At 62.2% G+C, this 25,767-nt stretch overlaps 4 protein-coding genes across 4 annotated transcripts; 2 read left to right on the top strand and 2 right to left on the bottom strand.

The window, feature by feature from the left end:
* Positions 1–1,752: 1,752 nt before the first annotated feature.
* SLC20A1 (solute carrier family 20 member 1) lies at positions 1,753–8,454 on the top strand (the record flags this gene model as incomplete). Its single annotated transcript, XM_079547497.1, has 10 exons — positions 1,753–2,071; positions 2,147–2,287; positions 2,404–2,489; positions 4,001–4,097; positions 5,485–5,604; positions 6,711–6,968; positions 7,044–7,593; positions 7,675–7,860; positions 8,064–8,148; positions 8,293–8,454. 10 exons carry the CDS (start codon positions 1,753–1,755, stop codon positions 8,452–8,454), a joined length of 2,004 nt encoding a protein of 667 aa, XP_079403623.1.
* A 755-nt stretch (positions 8,455–9,209) lies between these two features.
* Positions 9,210–12,896, top strand: LOC306956124 (cytosolic purine 5'-nucleotidase-like; the record flags this gene model as incomplete). The annotated part of the gene is made up of 17 exons (XM_079547538.1): positions 9,210–9,286; positions 9,504–9,577; positions 9,683–9,800; positions 9,883–9,978; positions 10,086–10,177; positions 10,264–10,321; positions 10,422–10,515; positions 10,623–10,676; positions 10,759–10,842; positions 10,951–10,992; positions 11,080–11,187; positions 11,300–11,366; positions 11,886–12,056; positions 12,157–12,208; positions 12,300–12,360; positions 12,444–12,620; positions 12,705–12,896. The coding sequence occupies 17 exons, from the start codon at positions 9,210–9,212 to the stop codon at positions 12,873–12,875; spliced, it is 1,596 nt and encodes a 531-aa protein (XP_079403664.1). The 3' UTR covers positions 12,876–12,896.
* A 1,054-nt stretch (positions 12,897–13,950) lies between these two features.
* CKAP2L (cytoskeleton associated protein 2 like) lies at positions 13,951–20,784 on the bottom strand (the record flags this gene model as incomplete). Its single annotated transcript, XM_079547496.1, has 9 exons — positions 13,951–14,176; positions 14,262–14,412; positions 15,321–15,384; positions 15,778–15,933; positions 16,477–16,678; positions 17,099–18,186; positions 18,524–18,590; positions 19,281–19,347; positions 20,766–20,784. The coding sequence occupies 9 exons, from the start codon at positions 20,782–20,784 to the stop codon at positions 13,951–13,953; spliced, it is 2,040 nt and encodes a 679-aa protein (XP_079403622.1).
* Positions 20,785–21,583: 799 nt separating this feature from the next.
* Positions 21,584–22,812, bottom strand: LOC306955968 (interleukin-1 receptor antagonist protein-like; the record flags this gene model as incomplete). Its single annotated transcript, XM_079547349.1, has 6 exons — positions 21,584–21,796; positions 21,884–22,029; positions 22,128–22,298; positions 22,382–22,559; positions 22,641–22,689; positions 22,772–22,812. The coding sequence occupies 6 exons, from the start codon at positions 22,810–22,812 to the stop codon at positions 21,584–21,586; spliced, it is 798 nt and encodes a 265-aa protein (XP_079403475.1).
* Positions 22,813–25,767: the final 2,955 nt, after the last annotated feature.

Genomic DNA, 25,767 nt, shown 5'->3' with positions numbered 1-25,767 from the left:
CCCTCAGTTCCTGTTCCCAGAGGCACACGAGGGCGCCAGTTCGTATCCTGCGTCCCACTGCTCCAGGCCGTGTCCCGGAGCCCCCTGTGTGCCCACTGCTTCCTGGCTCAGGATGGCCTCAGCAGCATCCATTCTCCTGCCTCCTTTCCCCAGCAGATCCCATCTGGGACAGACGGAAGAGATGCTGTGGAACACGAGTGGTTGAGGGCGTGGGCTCATCTCCCCCCCAACATACCAAAGGGGTGAGCGCGCCCCGGCTCCACGCATCGAGTGCTGCACGTGGCTGTGACGCAGGACCTGCAGGGACACAGGGCTATGAGGACGCAGGCCGGACTCTGACCCCGTGACGTGGGGGCAGTGGGGCGGGAGCACCCAGGCCGCTTCCCAGGGCAGGTGCCGCCTTCAGGCCCACGTCAGAGGTGGCCCCACGAGGCGATGGCCCAAAACAGCCCAGCCCTGAGCCGCTGACCCATGCCGCATGAGTGGGGAGAACAAATCCCAGCGCCCAGGCTTGCTGCCAGCCCCCCGAGTCAGGCACCCTGGCTTCCTGTGCCTGGCTGCCCTGGGACCACTGGGCCGTGATTCCTGCTGGGCAAGGGTCAGTGTCCGGCGCACTGACTGTGTCCATTGCACAAAGGATGGAGTAGCTGGGGGGGCACCGAGCACTGTGAAGGGAGGTGGGCACTCACAGCTGTGTGCAGGGTTGTGCAAATACACGGGGATCCCCAGTTGCTCACAGTGCTGGTATGGCATTAATTTGGGGTGGGCTCTTTGAGAGCTAGAGCAGACTGCGGGGAGGGGAGGAGGGGGGGGGTCCAAAAGGAGCCATCACCAGGGGTGGGTGACCCGATGCCGGGGAGAGGTGGGTGTCCTGTGGGATGCTGGTGCCGCGCGTAGTCCCTACACGGGGACCGGAGCGTCACCGCGGTGCCAACCAACAGCTGGCAGAGGGCGGGCGCTGCGCTGAAGCAGAACCCGGCCCTTGTCTGGGGCTGCGCTGGGAGCTGAGCCGGGGCCACGTCGGGCTGCGCCGTGGGCCGCATCCAGGGCCGCGTCAGGTCCGTACCGGGGCGCATCCGGACGCGGCCGGCGCACACGCGGCTCCGCACGGGGCAGCTCCGGGCCCGGCCCGCACGTGGTCTCGTGGCGCGCTGCCCGCCCAAGGACCCGGCGGGTGCGCCGCCGCCGCCGAGCGGAACCGACCAATAGCAGCGCGACCCCGGCCCCGCGGTGCCGAGCTGACCAACGGGAGCTGCGAGCCGGCTGCTGACGTCACGGGAGGGCGGGCGCTGGGTGTCGGCGGGCTATAAAGCCGAACGGGCGGAGGGCAGCCGCTCCAGTGAGAGGCGGAGGGGCGGCGGAGCGGAGCTGAGAGCGGCGTCCCTCGTGCTGCGTCCCGGCCTTCCCGCCCGGCGCTGTCGGTGAGCGGTGCGGCCCTGCGGGGCCTCGCGTGGCGGCGGGACTGGGGCGGGAGGGGAACGGCCGTTGGCGGTGCGCGGGAAGAGCGCTGAGGCCCCGCTGTCCGCCCGCAGGATGTGCCGCCCGCCGCCATGGAGCCCGGCCCGGCCCTGAGCGCTCGCAGCCGCCCGCCCCGCCGTGCAGCCCTATAGCGGCGGCAGCTCCGCGTCCCGCCCGCCGCGCAGCCTATATAATTCCCCGCCGTAATTTATTGTAGCGTCCCCATACCACCCCCCCCCCCCCCGCGCCCTTCCCCGCCCCGCTCACACCCCCTCGTAGCCCGGAGCTTTGGCCATGGAGCTGCCCCTCTCCGAGCCCACCGCTGCCCCGCTCACCCCCTTCCTATGGATGCTGGTGCTGGGCTTCGTCATCGCCTTCGTCCTGGCCTTCTCGGTGGGTGCCAACGACGTGGCCAACTCCTTTGGTACGGCCGTGGGCTCCGGCGTGGTGACGCTGCGGCAGGCCTGCATCCTGGCCAGCATCTTTGAGACGGTGGGCTCCGTGCTGCTGGGGGCCAAAGTCAGCGAAACCATCCGCAAAGGGCTGATCGATGTGGAGATGTACAATGGCAAGCAGGAGCTGCTGATGGCCGGCTCCATCAGCGCCATGTTCGGTGAGTCCCGGTCACGGCGCTGTGACACCCAGGTGCGCCCCGTGCTTCCTCACCCGCCTCCCTTTTGCCTTCCAGGCTCGGCCGTGTGGCAGCTTGTGGCTTCGTTCTTGAAGCTCCCCATCTCGGGTACGCACTGCATCGTTGGAGCGACCATTGGATTCTCGCTGGTGGCCGAAGGGCAGAAAGGCGTCAAGTGGTCCGAGCTGCTAAAAATCGGTGAGCCGGGCGAGGCGATGCTCCAGGAGCAGCGTGCCCACCTTGGTGCGTGGCACCGGCTCCTGGCAGGGCTTCCTTCCCACGGCGGGGCTCCAACAGCACCTCTTTCCTCCTAGTGTTGTCCTGGTTCATCTCGCCCCTCCTTTCCGGCATCATGTCTGCCGTCCTCTTCTTCCTCGTCCGTAGGTTCATTCTCCGCAAGGTAAGGATGGCCCAGCTGTGCTGGCAGGCTGTGGAGCTCCTGCTGCTCGCTGCTTTGTTTGCTGGGCCGCGTGCACTGCAGTGTGTCTGTGTGTCCTTGTGGCTGAGCGATGGGGAGCCTGGGCCCGCTCTTGTCCCGTGAGGTGGGGACCAGGAGATAAGGAGCTTTTGCTTGCCTCTTCCAAAACATCTGGGCTGTTTCAGCAGGGGCAGCTGCAGCTTTGCTGCTGGAGTTGATAAGGTTGGAGCTGCATGCCGTGCTTTTCTGGACTCACGTGAGGCTCTCGTTCTGCAGTGGTAGTTGACAAGTGATGATGGTGGCTTTTTTTGAAGCCGGGAAGAACCAAAATTGTCCCCGGTGCCTGGAAACTGCACTTCCCTCTGCAGGAGAGGCAGCCTGAGCAGCCCACACCTCCTGGCTGTTCTGCTGCAGCTGCTTCCCCACTGCTGCGGGTTTCAGCCTCCCAAAGTCAGGATTCAGGGTGCTGCTTTATGCGTGGTTTGTGGCCGTGTCACTTCGAACTCCCTTCAGCTCCTCTGGTTTCCTTTGGTGTTTGGAGGAGCTGCTGCCCACAGATGTAGGAGCTTTTCCATCCCAAACCACTGGAGTGCAACAGGTCTGGTGTGGGGGCTGTGCTGGGGGCAGCCGCGTGAGGACCCTCTGGTCGTGTGCCATTCTATCCTGGCAGCTGAAAGCTGTGCTCAAAGCTCCACGGCCAAATTGCTCTGTGTTCCTCCCTGCCCTAAACCTTGCCTGGTGGCAGCAGCACCCTGACGGGGCACTGAGACCTCAAGGGAATTCACGGGCTCTGTCTGTGCTGGAAAAGATTTCTGCTGTTTAGGGAGTCTGAAAGTCTGGGGAAAAAAGGGTCTGGCACCCAGAATGTTGGGGGTGCAGCTTTGGAGGTTGTTTTTTGGGGGTGATGAAGCACGCTGATCCTTCGGGTTGGGGGCATTCAGCTGGCTGCCCAGAGCGCCCGGCTCCAGCGTTCTCTATCAGCACTTTGTTCTGCACGTTTCAGTTTAATGACACCCGTGATTTTAGGTCTGGAAGAACTACTTCTGCTCCAAGAGATGTTAAGATCTTATCGCTGTGCTTTCTGCCTGGCAACCCTTTCAAAACGCTCCGGCGTCACTGCTGTGGGAGCAGCCTTGCATAACTGCCCTTTCAGAGCCCTGCTTGCCACCTCCCGCTTCCCGCTGTCCCTCGGTGTTGGCAGCAGTGCTGGGCAGGGCTGGGGTTGGTGCTCCTGCTGCCTCCGGGCGCAGGTCTGCAGGGCAGCGAAGCTGCTTGCAAGCTGAGGGCTCTGTCGTTCTGCCCGAATCAGTGAGAAAGAGGCAAAAGCTTTGAGGAGGGCTTTTCTCCCAAAGCACCCGGTGGGACCAAAAGCCCCACACAGCCGGAGCGCAGGGAGGGAATGCAGGGACCTCCAGCCCAGAGCTGCTGCTGGAGCCGGGCGCCCAGTGAGAGCTGTGCTCTGCAGCTCTGCAGCTCCAAACGTTGTCTTGCAGGCCGACCCCGTCCCCAACGGCCTGCGTGCTCTGCCCGTCTTCTACGCCTGCACCGTGGGGATCAACCTCTTCTCCATCATGTTTACCGGCGCGCCCTGTAAGTACGCACTGCGGTGCTTGAAACTCACTTTGGAAATCCTTGATGAAGCCTCCATTAAATGCCCGATTTACCCCTTTTTGCTTTTCAGGGCTGAATTCTCCTAGAAGGCGGCTGGCCTGTGCCGGTTTCAGAAGGCGGCAGGCTAGCGTGCGCTGAGTTCTGGGCTAGATAGGTGCCTGCCTGAACTAAACCCCACAGAACTTTTCCCTAGAGCTCCAGATAGTGGTGTGTCCCCCACCCCCGAGCCGGGTACCCAGATGTTCCTGGGGCTGCTGTTCTCCCCGTGGCCCTGTAGTGAGGTGTGGGGCCAGAGGCTCTTCCCGCACACCCGGCCCTTAGGAGTGAACTAATTATCCCTGAGGCTTCCTGGCAAGAAGAGGTGGTGTGCTGCAGCTGGCACCTGTGCTGAGAAGAGGAGCTCGTATCGCAGTTTGCAGCCCCTTTGGGAACAGCAGATTGATGTGTTTGTGTTTGGCTGTTGTGTAGGGGGACGGCCGGGCCAGGTGACGCCCGCCAGGCTGGCACACAGAGAGCAGCGCCCACAGAGCCGAGGGCAGGTGGTGCAGGAAAACACACAAATCATAGCTTCCATCAGGCAGAGCTCTCAGCGTGAGCTGTTTTCAGTCTGAGTGGGTTTCCTGTTGTGGAACAGTGGAAGAGGTCATTGGAGGCTGGAGGTGGAGTGACAGGAGGCAGCGTTGGCTTCCGAGGGTTTTGTCTGTAAACAGTGCCTGGAAGGCTTTGGGGGGTGTCTGCTTCCCTGCAGCATCCACAGGAGGAGGAGGAGAAGAGGCAGCAGCGGGGCTGTGGCCTCCAGCTGTCGGCTCTGGGCTCGCAGCGTTGTGCAGCTGCAGTGTTGGTGCAAAGGAGCGGCGTGTTGCTGCCTTCAGCGGGGCCACCTCCTGCTTGCTCTGGGGGCCGCGTGCCAGCCCCCGCCAAAAGGCACTTGAGGAGCGCTTGGATTCCTCCTGCAGGGCAGGCGTTGCAGCAGGAGCTTTGAGTTGGGGTGTGCAGCTGAGAAACCCCCTTCCTGGAGCCGCTGAGGTCCCCGTGTGCCAGGCAGGCAGTGCGGTGCTGCGGCAGCCGTGCCGCTGTTCTCTTTGACATTGCAGCAAGGCAGGGCGCAGGGCTGTGCGGCGGCTGAGAGCGTTCCTGTTGCTGCTCAGGCAGAATGCACACCGGGCACTAATCGGGTTTGGCTGCAGGAGGGAGGGAAAGTGCCTGAACATGTGGAACAGATTAGCTTTCCGTGGGGGAGACCGCGGCCCGGCGGGGCTCTGTGAGATCCAGCTCTTGTTTTCTGTGTGGTCTCCGGGCTGGGGGAGCAGAGTCGGACACTGAGGGGGTCCCCGGGGGTTTCAAGATCCCTTGTTTTATTTCCTAGTGCTGGGCTTTGACAAACTGCCTCTCTGGGGTATCCTCCTCATTTCGGCGGGGAGTGCTGTTGTCTGCGCTCTCGTCGTCTGGTTCTTTGTATGTCCGAGAATGAAGAAGAAAATTGAACGTAAGTACCGGCATTGTGCAGCTCTGCGGGCAGGGCTCCTTTCTGCAGCCAATCTCATTACTGTGGGGCTGTTCTTAGCAGGGATCTGCGGCTTCACGTAGCACTTAAGCTGCTCTGGGTTTGTGCAGCCGAGCTGTCGGCCCCGTGTGCCTCCGGCCAACCCCACAGCATGAGGGGCACCCCAAATTCCTGCTGGGAGCAGCGCCGTGCTGCTGGCTGGCAGCTGGTGGCCCTGCCTGCACTGCAGGCTGCTAACCTTGAATGGCAGCGTTCCTGGGGATCGATGAGGGTTGCGAGACAGAGCTGTGCAGGCTGGTGAAATCCTCCCCCCGGGGCAGAAATACCCATTGAAATACCCAGCAGCAGTCTGTAGCTCTGGCAGCACGGGAGGGCTGCGTGCTCTCGCATGCAGATATAGCATGCAGCCTGCTTCCTCATTTGCAGACCTGTAGGCGAGAGATTAACGAGTGTCCTTGTCAGCTGCTGTAATTGGGGTGTGATTGACAGCTTTATGTCTGCCCTCAGAACCCTTCGAGCTGCTGGAGCTCCACGCAGCTGCAGGGCAGGCTCCCTCCTCTGCCTCGCTGTAGCCTCCTTCCTTCCAGACCATGGGAGCGGCCTGGGCTTCCAGGGCTTGCCTTGGGAAGCAGAGGCGGATGGGGGTGTTTGGGCTCGCAGCTTCGTGATGGAGAGGGGGGACCCCAGGAGGGGGTGGGCTGCCAGCCTGGCACGGATCACCGTGTGGAAGTGGTGATGGCTCACGTTGCGGCTGCGGGGCAGGGCGGCCTGAGGAAGGTTGGTTTGTTGGGAGAGGGATCCGTGCCCAAGGAGTAACCGGCAGAAGCCCGGTGGCGGTGCTCACCACACCCGGTGTGGGTGTGTGGGGATAAAAATAGGAGCTGAGCTGGCTTGTGACGGCCTGGCTGCTGCCTGTTGGACAAGGTATGACTGATGAGCATCGAGGTGGAAGGGGAGCAGCAAAGTTCAGGATTGAGGAGAAGCTGTAAAGCGATCGGTCTGCCATAAATGTAGCGTGGGGGCACGACCCGGGGCAGGTGTGGCTGTGCCAAGGGTTGGGATGTAACGGCAGCCGCCTCTGTCTGCAGGAGAGATAAAATCAAGTCCCTCTGAAAGCCCGCTGATGGAGAAGAGCAGCAGCCTGAAGGAGGAGCACGAGGAGCCCAAGGTGCCCCTGGGCGACGCTCCCTCAGGCGATGCCAAGAGCCCCAGCGCCGAGGCAGGGTCTGCTGTGCCACAGCGGGCGGCCGTGGAAGAGAGGACGGTGTCCTTCAACCTGGGGGATGCAGAGGAGGCCCCCGAGCGGCTCCCGAGCAGCGACCTGAAGGAAACCAACGTGGATGGAGGTGAGCAGCGCTGGGGGCCGCGCTGGGGCTGCATGGCGGCTCCGGTTGGGCGCTCACCGCTTTCTCTTCTGGCAGGAGCCGTTCAGTTGCCCAATGGTAACCTCATGCAGTTCCACCAGCCCGTGGGCCACCACCTGAACTCCAGCGGGCAGTACCAGTACCACACTGTGCACAAGGACTCGGGGCTGTATAAGGAGCTGCTGCATAAACTGCACCTGGCCAAAATGGGGGACTGCATGGGGGATTCGGGGGACAAACCCCTGCGTCGCAACAACAGTTACACATCCTACACCATGGCCATCTGCGGCATGCCCCTGGACTCCCTCCGGGCCAGGGAGGGTGAGGAGATGGAGAAGCTGACGTGGCCCGTGGCAGACACCAAGAAACGGGTCCGCATGGACAGCTACACCAGCTACTGCAACGCGGTGGCCGATGTGCACCCTGCTGCCGACGTGGATCTGAATGCTGCTCAAGTAGAGATGGGCCTCGGGGACAGGAAGGGCAGCAGCAGCTCGCTGGAAGAATGGCAAGACCAGGACAAGCCCGAGGTTTCCCTCCTCTTCCAGTTCCTGCAGATCCTCACGGCCTGCTTTGGCTCTTTTGCTCACGGTGGCAACGATGTCAGGTCAGTAGCAGCAGTGCCGTGGCTGCTCCCGGAGCTCTGAGCTGCGCTCTGGGTTCTGAACCGCTCGCCTTTCTCTTGCAGCAATGCCATCGGCCCCCTGGTTGCGCTCTACCTGGTCTATCAGACAGGGGACGTGGCCACCAAGGTGGCAACCCCCATCTGGCTGCTGCTCTACGGGGGCGTGGGGATCTGCATCGGGCTGTGGGTGTGGGGCCGCAGGGTCATCCAGACCATGGGCAAGGACCTGACTCCTATCACACCATCCAGGTAAGGTGGACCTCTGCTCCTGGGGGCTGTGTGTGCCCAGGGGGGAGAACTGATTCCCTCCGGTGCGGCTCGTGGGCAGTGCCTGCCTGCACACCCACCCTGTTGTGCACAAGGGTTGGTCCCGCCGTGCGCAGGATCCGCACATGCAGAGGGGCTGTGGGCTGGGCTCTGTCTCACCTTCCTTCCTGTTCTCATCCTTGCAGTGGCTTCAGCATCGAGCTGGCATCCGCCCTGACCGTGGTGATCGCCTCCAACGTGGGCCTCCCCATCAGCACGACGCACTGCAAGGTAGGGCCATGGGCTGTGAGCTGAGCGTGGCTCCCTGCGCTCCTGGAGGAGCTGCAGACCTCAAGGCTGGGAGAAGGGCGGGTGGCAGCGGGGCTTTGGGGCAGGGGGGGGAAGGGGACTGCACTGAGCGGTGCCCTCCTTCAGGTGGGCTCGGTGGTGTCGGTGGGGTGGCTGCGCTCCCGGAAAGCGGTGGACTGGCGCCTGTTCCGCAACATCTTCATGGCCTGGTTCGTCACCGTGCCCATCTCGGGCCTCATCAGCGCTGCCATCATGGCCCTCTTCAAGTTTGCTGTGCTGGGAGCGTGAGGTCGCGCTGTGCCTGCTTGCTGCTGCCCCAGGAGGGGGGGAGGAGGGGGGTCACAAACAGTCCCCCCCCCCTCCCAGCCATGGGGCTCCCTCCGTTCCTCTGCGTGTTGTCACCGACGGCTCTTTATGGTTTATTTTTTTAACGTTCCGTGTCTCTGAAGGCAAGCTGAGCGGTGCCGGGCTGTCCCGGTGCTCCCAGCCTAGTAATGACAGGGCCGCTTTATTTTTTTATCCCTGCCCCCCCAGTTGAACCCAGATCCCTGCAGTGACCCCCTGGGGGCTGCAGGCTGTGCTGTGCTCGGCTTTGCCCCCCGCACTGCTGCTACCTCGGACTCAATAAAGGTTTCCTTCGTACGCCAGTGCTGTGCCTCGCTTTGGGGGGGGGGGGTGGCGGGGAGGGACATCCGTCACCCCCTGGGTGTACCTGGGGCTGGGAATGCTGATAAGAGCCTCACGTGTGGGCCCCCCCCCCGTCATGGGATGCGTAGGGTGGGGGGGGCGGTCTTATCAGGGCTCTGCAGCGGTGCTGGGCTGATGGCAGCGGGGGCTGCCGGGGGGGGGTTGGGGGCCTTTGCTGGCGGGGTTCGTGCTCCATGGGGTTGGGGCTGCCCGGGGTCGGGCCTTGACCCCCGGTTAATGATTGCCCGCTGCCTCGGGGGAGGGGGTGGGGGGCGGCCCTCGGGGGAGGGAGGGGGGCGGGGCGCTGGGCCCCTTAAAGCGGAGGGGAGCGGCGGGGGGGGGGGGAGGCGGCGGTGATGGGCAGCGAGAGGGAGCGGGGCACGGCGCTGGGGGGGGGCGACCCCCGGGCACTGCGCAGGGACTGCCAGCATCGGTGGGGCGGGGGGGAAGGCGGGGGTCGGGGGGAGAGTGGGGGGGCGGGGGTGGAGCGGGCGGAATGGGGGCTCCGTGTTTCTCCAACCTCTGTTGGTTAAATCCCGTTTTTCTGCCCCAATAATTCACTATACGGCAAACCCCCGTCCCGCGCCCCGCGCCGCTCCCGTGGGCTCCGTGCCATCCCACCCCCCCGACACACCGCCGGCCCCCCCCAGGATCTTCGTGAACCGCAGCCTGGCGCTGGAGAAGATCAAGTGCTTCGGCTTCGACATGGATTACACCTTGGCCAGTGCGTGGGGCGGGGTGGGGGGGGGCTGAATCGCGCCGGGGGGAGGGGGGGGGGGGGGGGCTGAGACCCCTAGTCCCAAACCCACATGGCCCCTGGGCTCTGCAGTGTACAAATCGCCCGCCTATGAGGAGCTGGGCTTCAGGCTGCTGCTGGAGCACCTGGTGTCCATCGGGTACCCCTCCGAGATCCTGGCCTACAAATACGACCCCACCTTCCCCACCCGGTGAGTGCTGTGGGGGTCTGGGGTTGGGGGTCGGGGGGCGCACACGCACTGCAAGCCCGCTGCCCTGCTCGCGGTCCCGCAGGGGGCTGGTGTTCGACGCCCTCTATGGGAACCTGCTGAAGGTGGACTCGCATGGCAACCTGCTGGTCTGCGCCCACGGCTTCCGCTTCCTCCGGGGGTCTGTGTGTATTTCTTGTATTTGGGGGAGGGGGGGGAGTTGGGGGTCCCTCGGTAGCGTTGGGGTTTGGGTTGGAGCGGCTGAGCGGCCCCGTGCCCCTTCTGCAGGGCTGAGATCCTGCACTACTACCCCAACAAGTTCATCCAGCGGGACGACATGAAGCGCTTCCATATCCTCAACACCCTCTTCAACCTCACGGGTGAGCTGTGCTCCCCTCCCCCCAGCCCCAGACCTCCCCCCGTTTTTTTGGGTGCTGCTCCCCCTCACAGCCCCCTCCCACGGCAGAGACCCACCTCTATGCCTGTCTGGTGGACTTCTTCTCCAACTGCCCCAGATACATCAGGTGAGCGGGACGTGGGGGTTTGTTTTCAGGAATGGGGGGGGGTCCAGGGATCCCCCCGCTGTGCAGCACCTTCACCCCCTGTTTTTCTGCCCATTTTTAGCTGCGATACCGGCTACAGGCACGGGAACCTCTTCATGTCCTTCCGCAGCATGTTCCAGGACGTGCGTGAGGCCATGGACCAAGTGCATCTCTCGGTGGGGCTGTGGGCAGCGCTGGGGGTCCCCGTGGCCCCAGCAGGTTTGGGGGAGGGGGGGAAACTGCAACCTTCTGCCACCTCCTCACCACCCATCCCCCCCTGCAGGGCTGCCTGAAGGAGAAGACGTTGGAGAACCTGGAGAAATACGTGGTGAAGGATGTGAGTGTCTGCGAGCCCCCCCCAGGCCCCCAGCCCCTTCAGTCCCCGTGTACCCCCCCACTGCTCTCACTGTGCCCCACAGCCCCGTGTGCCACTGCTGCTGAGCCGCATGAGGGAGGTGGGGAAGGTGTTCCTGGCCACTAACAGTGACTACAATTACACCGATGTGAGTGGTGGCACTGCTGCTTTGGGGGGGGGGGGGGAGGGGGGTCAGAGCTCGGGGTGACCCCCACAACCCCACTGCCCTCCCAGCTGACACCACGTGTCATTGCAGGCCATCATGTCCTACCTGTTCGACTTCAGTGATGCGGACAAGGTAAGGGGACAGCCGTGCTGGGGCTGGGGGTGCCCCCACCCAACATGACCCCATCCCCGTGTCATTTTCCCTTCCCCTTCCAAGCAGACCGGGACCCCCCCACGGCCCTGGCGCTCCTACTTCGATCTCATCGTGGTGGATACCCGCAAGCCTCTCTTCTTTGCCGAGGGCACCGTCCTGCGCCAAGTCAACACGGTGGGGACCGGGGCACCACGCGTCCCCCCACCAGCCATGGGGTGCAGTGACACCATTGGGTGCAGTGACACCATGGGGTGCAGTGACACCATGGGGTGCTCTGTGCTCACAGGACACGGGGAAGCTGCGCGTTGGGACCTACACGGGGCCCCTCCAGCACTGTGCTGTCTACTCTGGTGGTGAGCGCGTGGCTGGGTGACAACGGTGGTGGAGGGACGTGGTGGCACAGGGATTCACTGATAACGGGGATGCAGTGGCACAGGGATGTGGTGGCAGTAGGGTGTAGTGGCACTGGGACATGGTGACACTGGGATAGTGACACAGAGACACAGTGGCGCAGGGATTCAGTGACAGGATTGCAGTAATAGAGGGATGCAGTGGCATGGGGACACGGTGGCACTGGGATGCAGTGACACAGGGATGCGGTGGCACAGGGGTGCAGAGAGGTGCAGTAACGGGGGGATGCAGTGACACAGAGACGCAGTGGCAGTGGGATGCAATGACAGAGGAGTGCAGTAACACAGGGATACAGTGACACTGGGACGCAGTGGCACAGGGATGCAATGACATGGGGTTGCAGTGACACAGATATGGTGGCACCGGGATGCAGTGGCACAGGGATGCAGTGACAGAGGGGTGCAGTGACAGGGGGATGCAGTGACACGGTGACTCCACATCATGCCATCCTGTCGTCCCAGGCTCGTCAGACTTGGTGTGCGACCTGCTGGGCGTGAAGGGCAAGGACATCCTGTACATGGGGGACCACATCTTCGGGGACATCCTCAAGTCCAAGAAGCGGCAGGGCTGGCGCACCTTCCTGGTGGTGCCCGAGTTGGCCCGTGAGCTGCAGGTGTGGACGGAGAAGAGCGGTGAGCAGCCCCAGCCGTGCCTCCCCTCCCTGCAGGACCCCCCTGCCAGCCCCAGGGGCGGCCGCGGTGCCGGCGCTGAGCCGGAGCTTTGCCCTGGCAGAGCTGTTTGAGGAGCTGCGTAGCCTGGATCTGTTTTTGGCGGAGCTGTACCAGTGAGTGGGCATCGCTCTGGGGTCCCTGCCCCTGGGTGGGGGGGGGAGGGGAGACACAAAGGGCCCTTGTGAGCCCCCCGCTCCACCGCAGGCATCTGGACAGCGGCAGCAGCGAGCGCCCGGACATCAGCTCCATCAAACGTCACATCCAGGTGGCGGCAGAACCGCCGTCCCCGTCCCTCGGAGCAGCCCGGTGTGGGATAGCAGTGCCCTGAGCGCCCCGCTGTGCCCGCAGAAAGTCACGCACGAGATGGACATGTGCTACGGGAAGATGGGCAGCCTCTTCCGCTGCGGATCGCGCCAGACCCTGTTTGCCAGCCAGCTGATGCGCTACGCAGACCTCTACGCCTCCTCCTTCCTCAACTTCCTCTACTACCCCTTCAGTTACCTCTTCCGGGCGCCCTCTGTCCTGGTACTGCTGACCCCGTGCCTCAGTTTCCCTCCCCGCCCCCAAGTCCATCGGGAGCCGGGTGCCAACCCCGCTCCCTCCCCGCAGATGGCCCACGAGTCAACGGTGGAACACGGCCCTGTGGACGCCGGAGAGGGAAGCGCAGCCCCGGAGCTGCAGCTGGAGCGGCGCAGCCAGCAGGAGCCACTCCGTCTGTCTCAGGACCCGGGGCTCCCCTGGGACTCCAGAGGAGGGGAGGAAGAGGACGGTGAGGCCTGAGCCCACAGCTGCCCGTCCAGCAGGGCCGGTCCCAGCACACACTGGGTGCTGCCCTGGGGCTGATGGCAGCACAGCACCCCCGCTGCAGAGGGCACAAGGGTACCCAGCAGCTCTCCATCAGCTCCAACCGCTCTGGGGATGGTGCCCAAACACAGCAAGGGCCTGGGGCCAGGGCTGCACCCTTTTACCTGCTAAGAGTCCCAGCCTCTCCCCTTCTTTACCTTTGTCTATTTATAAAAGGCACGTTAACTTCTGCCAAAGTTTTATTGGAGTCACAGAGTAATAGAAGAGACATAAATTATATTTTCTTTTTTCAAAAGAAAATCTCCTTTGCCCCAAGCCCCAAGACTGGGGAAGATTGGAGCAAAGGGCAATTTCCAAGGCCTGGGCCAGCAGCTGGGACAAGTGCTGTGGCTGCACGCAAGGCTGGGGCAGCCCTGCAATGCTGGTCCTGCAGCTCCTGGGCCAGCTGAGGTTCCTCTATAGACACTCAAAGCTGGGTAGGGAGGAGCCGTGGGGCAGGACGGCTGTTTGCTGGGGGCAGGAAGATGAAGCTGGGGCTCTGCTCTGTGCTCAGCAACAGCAAAACCATCGCGCTCCTCTCACAGGGGGGAACCCTCAGCATGCTGGGCTCTGGGTGCCCTCACAGCACTGCTGGCTTCGAGGCTGAGCACAGTTCTCCTGGTGGCAGGAGGCAGCAGGGGGTTCCAGACAGGGGCTGTGTTCCTTCTTCAGGAGCAAACCCTTGGGATGTCACTTCCCAAACCATGAGAGGCACCCAGAGCACTGCAGCGACCAGAACCATCGGCCAGCACAAAAACCAGGGCGTGCTTTGGGGTGGAGGAGCCAATGGCTGATCCCACAGCACAGAGCCAAGTCTCCAACCCCAGACCTTGCTCAGCACCCCACCAGCTCACACCGCATCTCTAGTGTAAAGTTTTAAACACTTAAAAACAGTGAAAAAGGCTGAAAAAGGCCGCCCCTGCGTAACTACATCTGAGAGGAGACGGTGTAAGCGCAAGGCAGCGTGGCTGAGCCAGCAGCCCCCAGGGAATCCCCTCAGCAACGTTTGGGGCTACAGACTCAAAACCTCCATCTCTGCCACCTCTGGCAAAGCTTTGTTTTTCCGGAAAAAGAACTGAGTCTCCTCATCGTCATCCAGGATTTCACTGAGGGATGACACCACAGGGTCGTGGTCCCTCAGCATCTCCGGGTAGCGGCTCCCAGCCCTCTCTATGCGCAGTGAGCGCCGCACCGGCGTCAGGAATTTCAGCTCTTGGCCTTCTGGCAGCTCCCTTGCTCTGCAGGGAGGAAAAAAGAAGCGTGAGTGGGGCAAAGCCCACAGGGAACGGCACAGGGCGCTCGCTGGCGGCAGCTCAGCCTCACCTGGGCACAGATGACACTTGTAGCTTGATGGAGGAGACAGGCAGGCTGCCCAGGGCGCGCTCTGTTTGGCACGGAGTCACAGCCGCCTGCTGCCTCTCGCCTGGGCAAGGTGTCGTGGGCTCCCACAGAAGGCGCTGCTCAGGCTTTTGCCCTGACAGGAGAGAGGAGAGTCATAGATCACAGTGGCCCTTAAAGATCACCCAGCTCCAACCTGCTGCCATGGGCAGGGTTGCCAACCACCGGCTCAGGGCTGCATCCAACCTCAAATGCCTCCTGCAACGGGGCACCCACAACCTCTGCACAACCTGTTCCAGGGGCTCAACACCCCACGAGTAAAGAATCTTCTCCTATCACCCAACCTAAATCTCCCCTCTTTGAGCTTAAAGCCATTCCCCCTTGCCCTACCACTGTCAGACTGTGTGAAAAGCCGGCCTCCCTCCTGCTTGTAAGCTCCCTCCAAGGACAGGAAGGCCACAGTGAGGTGTCCCCACCGCCTTCTCTTCCCCAAGCTAACCAAACCCAGGACTGTCCCACCCCAACACCTTGCACTTGGCTTGCTGAACCTCATTAGGTTCATGCAGGTCCACTTTTGAAGCCTGCCCAGGTCCCTCTGGACGGCATCCCTCCCTTCTGTTACGTCAACTGCACTGCTCAGCGTGGTGGCATCTGCAAACTGCTGAGGGTGCACCAGATCCCACTGCCTGTGGCACTGATAAAGATGTTGAAGAGCACCAGTCCCAAGATGGACCCCTGGGGGACAGTGCTTGTGACTTATGGCCTTCATTTGGACGTAGAAAAGGGCAGCAGGATTGTAGAGAGGGAAGAGAGCTGCAGGGGGAACTACAGCACTGCAGAGCTCTGGACGTAACCCAGGGCACCTTGCATGCTGCGCCAGGCTCAGCTCTGCCAGAGGAATTTTGCCCCATTTCTGAGCTGAGGGCTCTGGACTTTCACAATGCTCAGTCCTCAGCAAAGTCAGCAGGGATACGGGCTGCTGGGACAGACTGCAAAGCACGGGGAACAGCGGCCTGCCAGCCAGCCCCTGCATGCCCGTGTTACCCTCTGATGGCTGTTCTGCAGTCTTCAAAATATCAAGGACAACTTCTCTGAGCTCCTGGAGTGGCTGCAAGAAATGAATAAATAAATAAAATAAAAATCAGGACACAGGTCAAGGCAGGCAGGGAAAGAAGACTACAGGTCAGAAAGGAGAAAAGGTTCCTGCTGCCTCCCTCAGGGAAGTGCGGATGGCCACAGCTTTTCCCTTCTCCAGATCTGTGTGCAGATGCACACTGTGGGTGCAGACCAGGCCCAACGTGCTGCCAGCTCACCCACAGCCCCCCCTGCCCTCCTCTGCCCTGTGCATACACTGCCTCAAGTGGTTTTGTGGAAACAACCAGGACTTACAGCTCTAAAGGCCTTTATCACCAACAGCTGCTAAACTGATCCCAAAATCCAACCCCAGGGCTTTGGGGCAACCTGCTGGTGCACAGGAGGAACCAAAGGGCTCCTTACTCACCTCAGCACCAGCGCAGACTGCTGCTTCATACAGCCCTGTCACATCAAAAGGGCCATCGCGGGCAAGCAGCTTGGCTTTGCAGATCCAGAACTTGGCACACTTCTCTGCACTGGGCTCGTGGCACAGAATTGTTGAGAGCTCCTCTGATGGGACGCCCTGCACGACAAGGTGAAGTGCTGGAGAAGAGCTGGGCCTGCATGCCAACATCCTCTCAAACAGCAGGCAAAAAGGAGGGTGGTCTGAAGTCTGCACCTCATACTCACATTCCACAAATCTCATACATGACCTTGGATGGATGACAGTTTTTCTGTCTCCATTTTCCCTCAAAAAAAAGAGCCTAGCATTTCAGAGGGAAGTCGAGGGACAGATTCTTCAGCACAGGCACCAGCAGGGCCACCAAACCCAGAGCTGGGCTAGTAGATGGCATTCCCAGCGGTGGGGCCCACCAGGGATATATCCTGGAGTGGTTCAACCAGCCTGGGCTGCTGCTGCAGGAATCCCTGCTGCAAGATGCACTGCTGCACACCAGGATGGCCACAGGGATAGCAGCCATTGATCCGTGTTCCTTGCAGTGCATCTCACTGCACGCCCTCAACTCCAGCGGTGAACTGAGCGTGGTGACTTTTCTTAAGCCAAGCAAGAATGCTTTGCTTCAAGAAAAGAGCAGCCTGGTGGCCGTAGCTCCTTTCCCATCCCCACCTCCTCGATGAGCTTCAGGCAATCCGTCAGCAGGGCGTCGATCCTGGCCAGGTAGAGCTGCTCCGGCTTCTCAGGCTTTTGCTCCTCCTGCACGGTGCTCCTGTGGGCTGGCTTCTGCTTCATCGGCTTTTTTGGAGGCAGCGTCATAGGCGGCCGTTTGTAGCACTTGCCCTTGGAGGCCAGCCACTGCTCCAGCTGTCTCCTGGGAAAGGACCGAGGGATCGCTGTCAGCACCACACACCGCTGGCACCTGCTGCCCGGCTGCCCTTTGGGTTTGTAGCTGCTTGGGAAGATCTACCCTAAGAATCACAACCGAGGCAGGCAGGGGAGGCAAACCCTCCCAAATGTCAGTGTCCTGAGGATAAAATGGGAGAGGCAGCACAAAGCAGCAAGGCTGTGCTTCACACACTGCTCACTCACTGCTGCCTGCAGGCAGTTGTCGCGTGGCGGAAACGAGGAACCCAGAGGACACCGAACTTCACCCTCACCCCCCTCTGTGCTGCAGCATCCCAGCAGTTCAGACTGCAGCTGGGGCCCTGCAGCCTGCAGCTGGCTCACGTGCTTCAGTGCCTCACTCTGCTTCCCCTGGGTGGGAGAACAGTCAGCCAACGATGCCACTCACCTACGATCCTCTGGTGTTGGGCTCTTGGGAACACGCCCAGCATGCACTCCGTGCGCCTGCAGCAGCTCTGGTTTACGCACCTCCCTGCTGCTCCCAAATTCACCCCGATTTCCTTGAGTTCTGGAGCTGTAGGTGCTGGGAAGAGACTGTTTTTTTGGGACTCCTGCTCGGGATACTGCTGCATGTCCACAAGGCGCTGCCTTCACATCCTTCCTGTCTGCTCCCCCTTTCACTGTGGGTCGATGCCACTGCCCTGTGGTGCACAGCTTCAGGCCTGGTGTCCTCGTGGGCCCACTTGTGGTGCCCTGGGGCCGGCTGGAGGCTGGGGGCTTTGCAGGAGCTCTGTTGGAGTGCTTAAGAGTTCCCATCAGAGACGTGCCGAGCTTTCCCCCAGGTTCCCTTGCTGCATTGTTTTTTTCCTGTTTTACATCTGGCTTTTTATGTAGCAAACGTGTAGAATTAGCAAGGAACTGAGGGGGTTGCAACGGCCGAGTTGTGCTGCTTGGTTTTTGGGATGCACTTTTTGAGGCTGGCAGGGGTTTCCTGAATTTCTCCTGAATCAGCACTTCCTTAGCCTGGCAGCTATTAATTCTGTCCTTTGGGCCCATGACAGTCCTTGACACAGTGCCTGAGCTCTGCCCGTGAGCCAAAGCTCTCTTTTTCCCCAGACTGTTCCCATTAGACTGAAAAGTGTTGCTGGGCACAGGGTTCGCAGCTGCTTGTGCTGGCAAGTTCTCTTTGCCACAGCCAAGCCACTCCTGCAGGCCCTCACTCAGGGAGCAAGGTGCCCCGGGCCCAGGCTGGCCATTTCCACTCTCCTCCGGCCTTCCAGGGTTTAGCAGACAAGAGGCAGAAGCTGGGAGCCTCCCTTTGGGCTGCGCAGAGGGGTTTGTGCTCGGAACGAGGCCTGCAGGCAGCTCTGTGCCCTTCCCCAGCTGTGGCCGCATCGCTGCTGCTCTCTGCGATGCACGTGAGGACTGCCGCAGTGCAGCGTGCCCAGCTGGCTGTGCAGGTTTGGCAGCAGGCTTGTCATCCTTCCAGGTGCCCTTTGCTACGTTTTGGACTGCACCCTTCTTGTTCCTGTCAAGCTGCAGAGACAAAGAAGCTGAGGCAGGGCCCAGAGCAGAGCTCGGCTCCGTCCCACCCTGCAGCCCCACCAGCCCAGGGGATGTGCACAGAGCCCTGCAGGGGGAAGCAAACCCAGTGTAACACCCAGCACCAGGGCAGAGGACAATTCTCTCAGCTGAAGTTCCTCTGAAAACTAATTAGTTGTCTTGGGGCCAGATATTTAGCAGTGCGTTGATTACTGCTTGCCCGGGGTCAGGAACTCGCTGTCCTGGTTTGTGTGCCCTGTTCTGCCTGGGAGCACTGCAAGCATGAGATACAAAACCAGACTGAAAAGAGACTGGTAAGTCTTCTACTTACATGTTCTGGTTTAGAAACTGGTTTTAAGAGTGGATCCAGGCGATTAGTCCGGTCCTTTAAATAGGTCCTGCAGAAACAAGTTACCCAAATACTGAGCAGCTGTTCCAGAAAAGCTGAAATACACCAAGTGCTTCTGGTTGCCACAGCCACCAGAGCTGATGAGAAGCATTTTGAAGCTGTCAAGGAAGAACCACGTCATATTTCTTTTCCTTCCGCGGGGCAACAGAAAAGTGACACAAAAGACAGTTGCATAACTCACAGCTTCCACTGACGAGAAAAGAGATCAAAGCGCTTCCTGCAGCTGATGGGGCTGGGCAGGATGTGATGGGGGCTCACTTAACAGGTCAGCTGTGGCAATGAGCTTCTCTCTGACTGCTTCTAAACGGGCTGAAATGTCCCTTCCTAATATTACCCTACTGCTGCTAAAATGCAGCACTCAAAATTGGACTGCTTTCTGCTGCTGGTAAGCTGGTAATGCAAACAAAGCTGTCCTGCAAACCCAAAGCCTGGGATGAAAAAGCTTCGTGGAGATTCAGAAGACACCCAGCAGACGTGGTATTAAAGAGCAGGAAACGTCAACACTCAAACCACATCTGTTCTGACACTGCCAGTAACAGCAGAGCAGCGCCAGGGCACTGCAGGAGCTGCCCCAGCCTCAGCTCTGACAGCTGGCACGGGGCCGAGGCTGCTCTCGTTAGCAAGCACTGCAGCAAGGCAGGTGCTGGTGAGGCACAGACAGCTGCACACCCCGACTTACTTGGTACTGGGGCATTTCAGCTTCCTTTTGGCCTCCAGGTACTCCTGGAGCTTTCTTCTCCGCTCTTCTGCAAAGAAATGGTAGGGAAACATGGTGCACGCAGCGCTGTGGGGACGAGCACATCACCGAGCTCCCAGCTGGAGCGCAGTGCTGCTCCCAGACCCCCAGCACACACGAGGCACAGCCCGCAGCCCGCTGGAACAAGAGCTGTTTGATGCTTGCAGCACCAAGCTGCCCAGGGCGCAGTCGTGCGGAGCTTTGCAGGCCTGTGGGATGGTCTGTAGGAGGTGCTGCCTACGAGCACCAGCAGCAACGGGGCGGCCACAGCTTCCCCAGGCTGCCCGTCCCATCCCAGCTCCGTTCCCCCTCATCCTATCCCTATCACATCACCCAAAGACTCGCTCTCCCTCTTTCTGCTTTCACACAGGGCAGTAAGGTCCAATTCAGTGACCACTGGGGGCTCTGGGTGCACCCAGCCCAGCCCAGTGCTCCCCAACACCGCATCTCTTCCTGCCTCCGCAGCCCCCAGCACTACCCCCAACCCCATTTCACAGAATCACAGAACAGTTGGGTTGGAAAGGACCTCAAGGATCATGAACCTCCGACCCCCCACCAGACGCAGGGCCACCAACCTCCACATTTCACAGCAGCCCAGGCTGCCCAGGGCCCCATCCAACCTGGCCTTGAACACCTCCAGGGATGAATGAGGCATCCACAGCCTCTCTGGGCAGCTGTTCCAGCACCTCACCACTCTCATAGTGAAGAACTTCCCCCTGACATCCAACCTCCATCTGCCCTCCCTCAACTCCAAACCGTTTCTGCTCGTCCTCGTCCTGCTGTCATCTCCCCTTGCACAGAGCTGACTCCCCTCCTGCCTGCAGGCTCCCTTCAGGCACTGCAGGCTGCACTGAGGTCACCCCGCAGCCTTCTTTCCTCCATGCTGAACAAGCCCAGCTCCCTCAGCCTGTCTTCGTAAGGGAGCTTCTCCAGTCCCCCACTCATCTCTGCGGCTCTTCCCTCCAACAGCTCCCTGTCCTTCTTGTCCTGGGGGCTCCAGCCCTGGACGCAGTGCTGCAGATGGGGCCTCACAGGAGCAGAGCAGAGGGGGACGATCGCCCCCCTGTCTCTGCTGGCCCCCCCCCCCCCCCGTTCTGCTGGAGCCCAGGATCCCGTTTGTTTCCCAGCTGCAGTCGCACACTGCTGGCTCACGTTCAGCTTTTCCCCCCAGCTCCTTCTCTGCAGGGCTGCTCTCAAGGACCGCTCCTTTCAGCTCCTTCCTTTCGCGGTCACCCCACAAGTCGCCTCCACAAAGACCCGGACCCACAGCCGGCCCAGGCTCCAGGCTCCAGGCTCCAGGCTCCAGGCTCCAGGCTCCAGGCTCCAGGCTCCAGGCTCCAGGCTCCAGGCTCCAGGCTCCAGGCCCGCATCCCCCGCGCCTGATTCTGGCCCCGCAGCCGGGCTCGGATCCCCGCTCCCAGCGCTCACCTTGCGCAGCCGCCGCCATCTCCACAACCCGCCCAACCGCCGCCCCGCGCCCATTGGCCTCCGCCTCTTTCAAACCGCCCAATGGAGAAGAACGATGAGGGGGGCGGGGCGGAGACGGTGAGCTGCGATTGGGCGAAGCGAGCGGAAGGGGCGGGTACAACGGAGCCACGGGTGGGACCGGAAGGACGCGTCCGCCAATCGCATTCGTTTGTGTGAGAAGGCGGGTGTGGTGGAGAGGAGCGGGGCGGGGGCGCCGGGGGGCTGAGAGGGGCGTGAGGGGAAGGCGGTGCAGTATGGGGGGGTGCGGGGTCTCTAAGAGGGGCTGCGGAGGGGGGGCTTTGAGAGGGGGCTCTTAAGGAGAGATACGGAGCTCAGAGGGGGGTGTTGGGTGTTCTGAGGGGTGCGGCGGGCCCCAGTCTTCGCCGCCAGGTACCCCGGGAGGCGGCCTGGGTGTGGGGCGCCGGGTCCTGCTCTGCTGCCTGCTGCGGGAATGCTTCTCCTCCGGCCAGAACCGCCCCACTGATCCCCAGAGGCGCACACTGAGACACGCGTCCACAGGGAAGCTTTTATTTCTCCAATCTCACAATAAATACCTTCACCCCAAGAAGGGGGGGTGAAACAAAACCCATCATAATTACGGTAAAAAATATAAGTTAAAAGCAACAGGACGGTAACGAAACATAAACGACGTGTGACTCGGGCCCACGGGGCCCAGAGCAGCTATTCCACGTGGAACAGCGTGGCGGGGCAGCAGGGCTTGTACTCGGTACATACAGCATGGAAACCAGCAACGGGCCGGTTTGGGTTGGGGCAGGCAGTCAGCGCCCGCTCAGCTTGTAGGTGGCAACGTTGACCTGGTCGGGTCGGTTGGTGATGCCCACGGGCTGCCGGGGCTGCAGGGAGGTGCAGATGAACCAACCAGGGAAGGCGGCCGACTCGAAGCGCGTGGTGCCCTCGGCCGGGCTGTCCAGGCGGTAGAAGATGAAGCGGGTCAGCTCGGCGCTGTCAATGTCCCGTGTGACATCGGCTTCCTGCAATGCAGACCCGGAGAGGCTCAGCGGGGGGCGGGGGCAGCCGGGTGGGGAAGTGGGGATGGGATGGGGACGTGGGATGCTCACCTCCAGCTGCAGCGTGGGCTCGGCGCCGCTCAGCACGCACGACATGTAGAGCTTGTAGCCCTTGATGCCCAGTGCCACTGGTGTCTGCCCAGCTCCGGCGCTGCCCCATGGGCCTCGGGGCCGATACAGCGCAATGTTGAGCCTCACTGCGGGGAGAAGGGATGGGTCAGTGGGCATGCTGCGGGGACAGGGGGTAGGGATAGGGGTAGGGGGCAGGGCAGGGATAAGGATGCGGTGCCCTCACCTTTCTGGCTGGAGGAGGGCCCCTGGAGGTGCAGGGCCACCAGCTGTGTGGGCGACTCCAGCACGAAGCACTTCTGGTTGATGTCAAAGATGTCAAAGGACTGCGAGCGGGTGTAGCGGAAGGCGGGCGCCCCGGCGTAGCTGCTCTGCAGCCGCTGGAAGGTGACGGGCTCTGCGGGGGACAGGAGGTCAGCAGGTGGCAACAACACCCCAGCAACCATCCCTCCTCCTCCTCCTCCAGTGCCACGCTCTTACCAAAAACCTCCTCCAGGAGCACGCTCAAGTCGCTGTCAGCAAAGTCCCTGTGCTTTGGCCTCCGCAGCAGTTTGGTCATGGCCACCACCAGCACGGCAGCCTGCCGGAAGCTCCGGCGTCCCTTCCTCACTGACACCTGCACGCCCACAGCCGTGTGCTCAGAATCCAGGCGAGGCTTCTGCAGGCAGAGGGCTGCGGCTGAGCACCCTGCGCTGCCAGGGCACCGTGCCACCGTGCCACCGCACTCTGCCATCCGTACCTTCTGAAGGCAGAGGCAGGAGGGGCCGTAGAAAGTCTCCTCGCTGAGGCTGGAAGGCAAAGTGAATGGTGAGCTTTGGGCCACGTGAAGCTCAGACCCACAGTGAGCCCCCAGCCCCTCTCAGTGCTCACCTGCTGCTCTCCAGCACGTCCAGGTCGGGAACAAACGCCATCTCTGTGCCCAGTGTGAAACCTGAGGGTGAAGGCAGGCTGCAGTGCTGTGCTTCTGCTCCTCCCGCTGCCTTCGGGGTGCTCTGAGCCCGGCTGCTGAGCGACGCGTTTTCAAGGAGCGCTGGAAGGAAGCGGCTGCCGTGCGGGATTTCCACGTTTCGCAACACGCCGGGAGGTTGCTGAGTTTCGTATCTGCAGCACGCAGCGCCGCGGGCATCGGCACCACCTCTGCTGTGTTGTGCAGGGCACTGCGGGGCTCAGCGGGGCCGTGCTTTGCCAGCAGATCTCAGAGCGAGCTTTGTGCCCGTGCTTTGGGGCTTAGTGGGGCCAAGTTTTGGGGTTAGTATGAGACTCAGAGGTGCCATGATTTGGAGTCAGTATGGGGCTGCAGTGGGGCCATGATTTGGGGTTGATATGGAATGCAATGGAGCCATGCTTATTGTAGAGCTCAGAGCATGCTTTTTGCCCATGCTTTGGGGTCAGCATGGTGTCTGCAGGATGATGCTTTGGGATCAACATGGGTCTCAGTTGGGCCACACTTCAGAGTCAGTGTGGACCACACAGCAAGGCTGTGCTTTGCGATCAGTGTGGGGCCCCAGCGGGGTGATGCTTTGGGATGAACATGGGGCCCAGCAGGGCGGTGCTTTGGGATCCTTGTGGGGCCCAGCAGGGCGGTACTTTGGGATGAATGTGGGGCCCAGCAGGGCGGTGCTTTGGGATCCTTGTGGGGCCCAGCGGGGTGATGCTTTGGGATCAGCATGGGGCCCAGCAGAGCAGTGCTTTGGGGCCATTGTGGTGCACAGAGTGGGGCAATGTTTGGGGTCTGGCTCTCGTGTGCTGGCTGGGCTGACACACTGGGGCTGCCCCATGGCCACCAATGCCCCGGATGACGGCAGCTCTCGTCAGGGCTGCAGCAAGGCCGGATTCCCCAGAAGGGGCCAGTGATGCAAGCACTGCTAACTGTCCCATTTCCCCCCCCAGCTCCTCCACTTCCTGCCGGCAGCCACAGGGACCCCACACATCCCACTCTCTGATTGCTGTCTTTGGGATGCTGTCCTCTTGGTCTTTCTGCCACCCAGGCCCCACGTCCCATTGCTGTCCTACAGGACGCCCACGGCCGCCCTGCTGGCTCCCACGCGGTTGCGCCACGTTGGCCGGGGATGTGCGTGTGTGGGGCGGCTGTGTGTTTTCCCGCGGCTGTCTCACTTCCCAAGTGGTGTCACTGACCCCACAGGACATGACTCAGGCCTGGACCCGTCCCTGTGCCGCCGTGTCACATGCGGATGTCTATGCAGCCCATGAGCACATGTCCCCTCCCACCAGGACGTCTCTGTTCCCAGGATGTCCTCATGCTGGATTTCCTCACTGTGGGTGTCCCTGTGGGCAATGATCCCATAACAGACGTGCCCCACGCATGGAGGTCCCTGCACCACAAGGTCCACCCACTGTACTGGAGATCCCTGTGGTTGCGTGGCAGCAGATGTCACCGCACCACAGCAGGTGTCTCCACCGTGGATATCCCCGCGGCTGCCCCTCGAGGTGGGTGACCCCATGCCAGATGTCCCCACGGCGGATGTCCCCACACCGCGGTGAAGGTTTCTATGGATGGATGTCCCTATGGACGGATGTCCCCAGTTTAGACATCCTCACGACGTGGCGCTGTCCAGCCGCACAGCACGCCCCGAAGGCGGAAGCCCCGCACTCCCGGATGCCCCAACCCGGGGAAGGGGGTGGAAGTGCCGCGGATCCCCGCGCCCCGCTCTGCCTCCGCTCCGCCCCTTCCCTCCGCGGCTGCGGAAGCTCCGAGCAGCGCGCATGCGCGGCGGGGCACTGCTCAACCAGGAGCGTAGCTTACAATGGGCGTGGCTTATTTGTAGAGGCGTGGTTTGATGTCGGGGGCGTTGCTTGGTGTGGGGCGGGGCGACGCGGTGACGTAAGAGCGGGGCGGGGCGACGCTGGGCGGCAGCCGGCGGTTGGGGGCCGCTGTCAGAGTCGGGGCCGTGAGCGGGGAGCACGGGCGGGCCGGCAGGTACCGGACCGGGGACGGCGGGGCGGGGTCGGGCCGGGCCGGGCCGGGCCGAGGCGGGTGGGGGGCGACGGGGCCGGGTGGGCCGGGTCCGGCGGGGCGGGGGGCGGTGGCCGCTCGCCGTGTCCTTGGCGCCGCCGCCCGGGCGCCTCAGGGCGGGGGAGGGGGCGTGGCCGCCTCGGGGACGGGCAGCACCATTCGGCCAATGGGGAGGTGGCGGCGCGCCTAGTGCCGCTCCGATTGGTGGTTAAGGGCGCGAAGCCCGCGCGGAGGAGGCGGGCGGCGATTGGCGGGCGGGGCGCGGGGGCGGGGCCGGGCCCGCCAACCTGCCGCACGTGGGGGCGCGGGGCCGCGGGGTCCGGGACCGGAAGCGGGTCTGCGAGGTTTGCGGGTCGGGATTTGCGGGAGGCCCTGATGCGGGAGCGGCGCCGCTCCCTGACTTGGTGAAGGGACCTCGGTTCGGTTCCCCGCGCTCCGCTTTGCCGCGGGTGCTGCCGGGATCCCGCGCCCGTGGCGCAGCGCCGCCGTCCCGGCCCGTTGTGCTTGCTGAGGGACGGGCGGGCGCCGTGCTGTGCCGTGACCCGGCCCGGACAGGGCCTGCGCTGCTCCGCCGGCCCCGTTCACACCCCGCAGGTGGTGGAAACAGAGCTGGGCCGGTGCGGCAGCCGGCAGCCTGGCTTTCCCTCTGATCCAGCTAAGTTTAATTCTTATCCTTTCCGTGGCCGTTTGATTTTAAGGATTAAAACCCCACAGCGTTTCCCAGTTAACCTTCTCTTGCAGCAGGTCACGGTGCCTCTGGCTCCAGAGGTCACATTTAGGCCCTTAATCTGCTTTGCGCCCTCACCCGTAGCAGCCCTTGGTCTGCAGGAGCATTCCTGGCGTTTGACCTTTGCAGGAGCTGGCAGTGCAGCCGTGGATCCGCTGCTGTCCC

The sequence above is a fragment of the Tetrao urogallus genome (genome assembly GCF_951394365.1).
Source record: "Tetrao urogallus genome assembly, chromosome: 27".
NCBI classification, from domain to species: Eukaryota; Metazoa; Chordata; class Aves; order Galliformes; family Phasianidae; genus Tetrao; species Tetrao urogallus.
The sequence above is the reverse complement of the archived record's forward strand: the minus strand, read 5'-3'. Positions and strand labels throughout refer to the sequence as shown.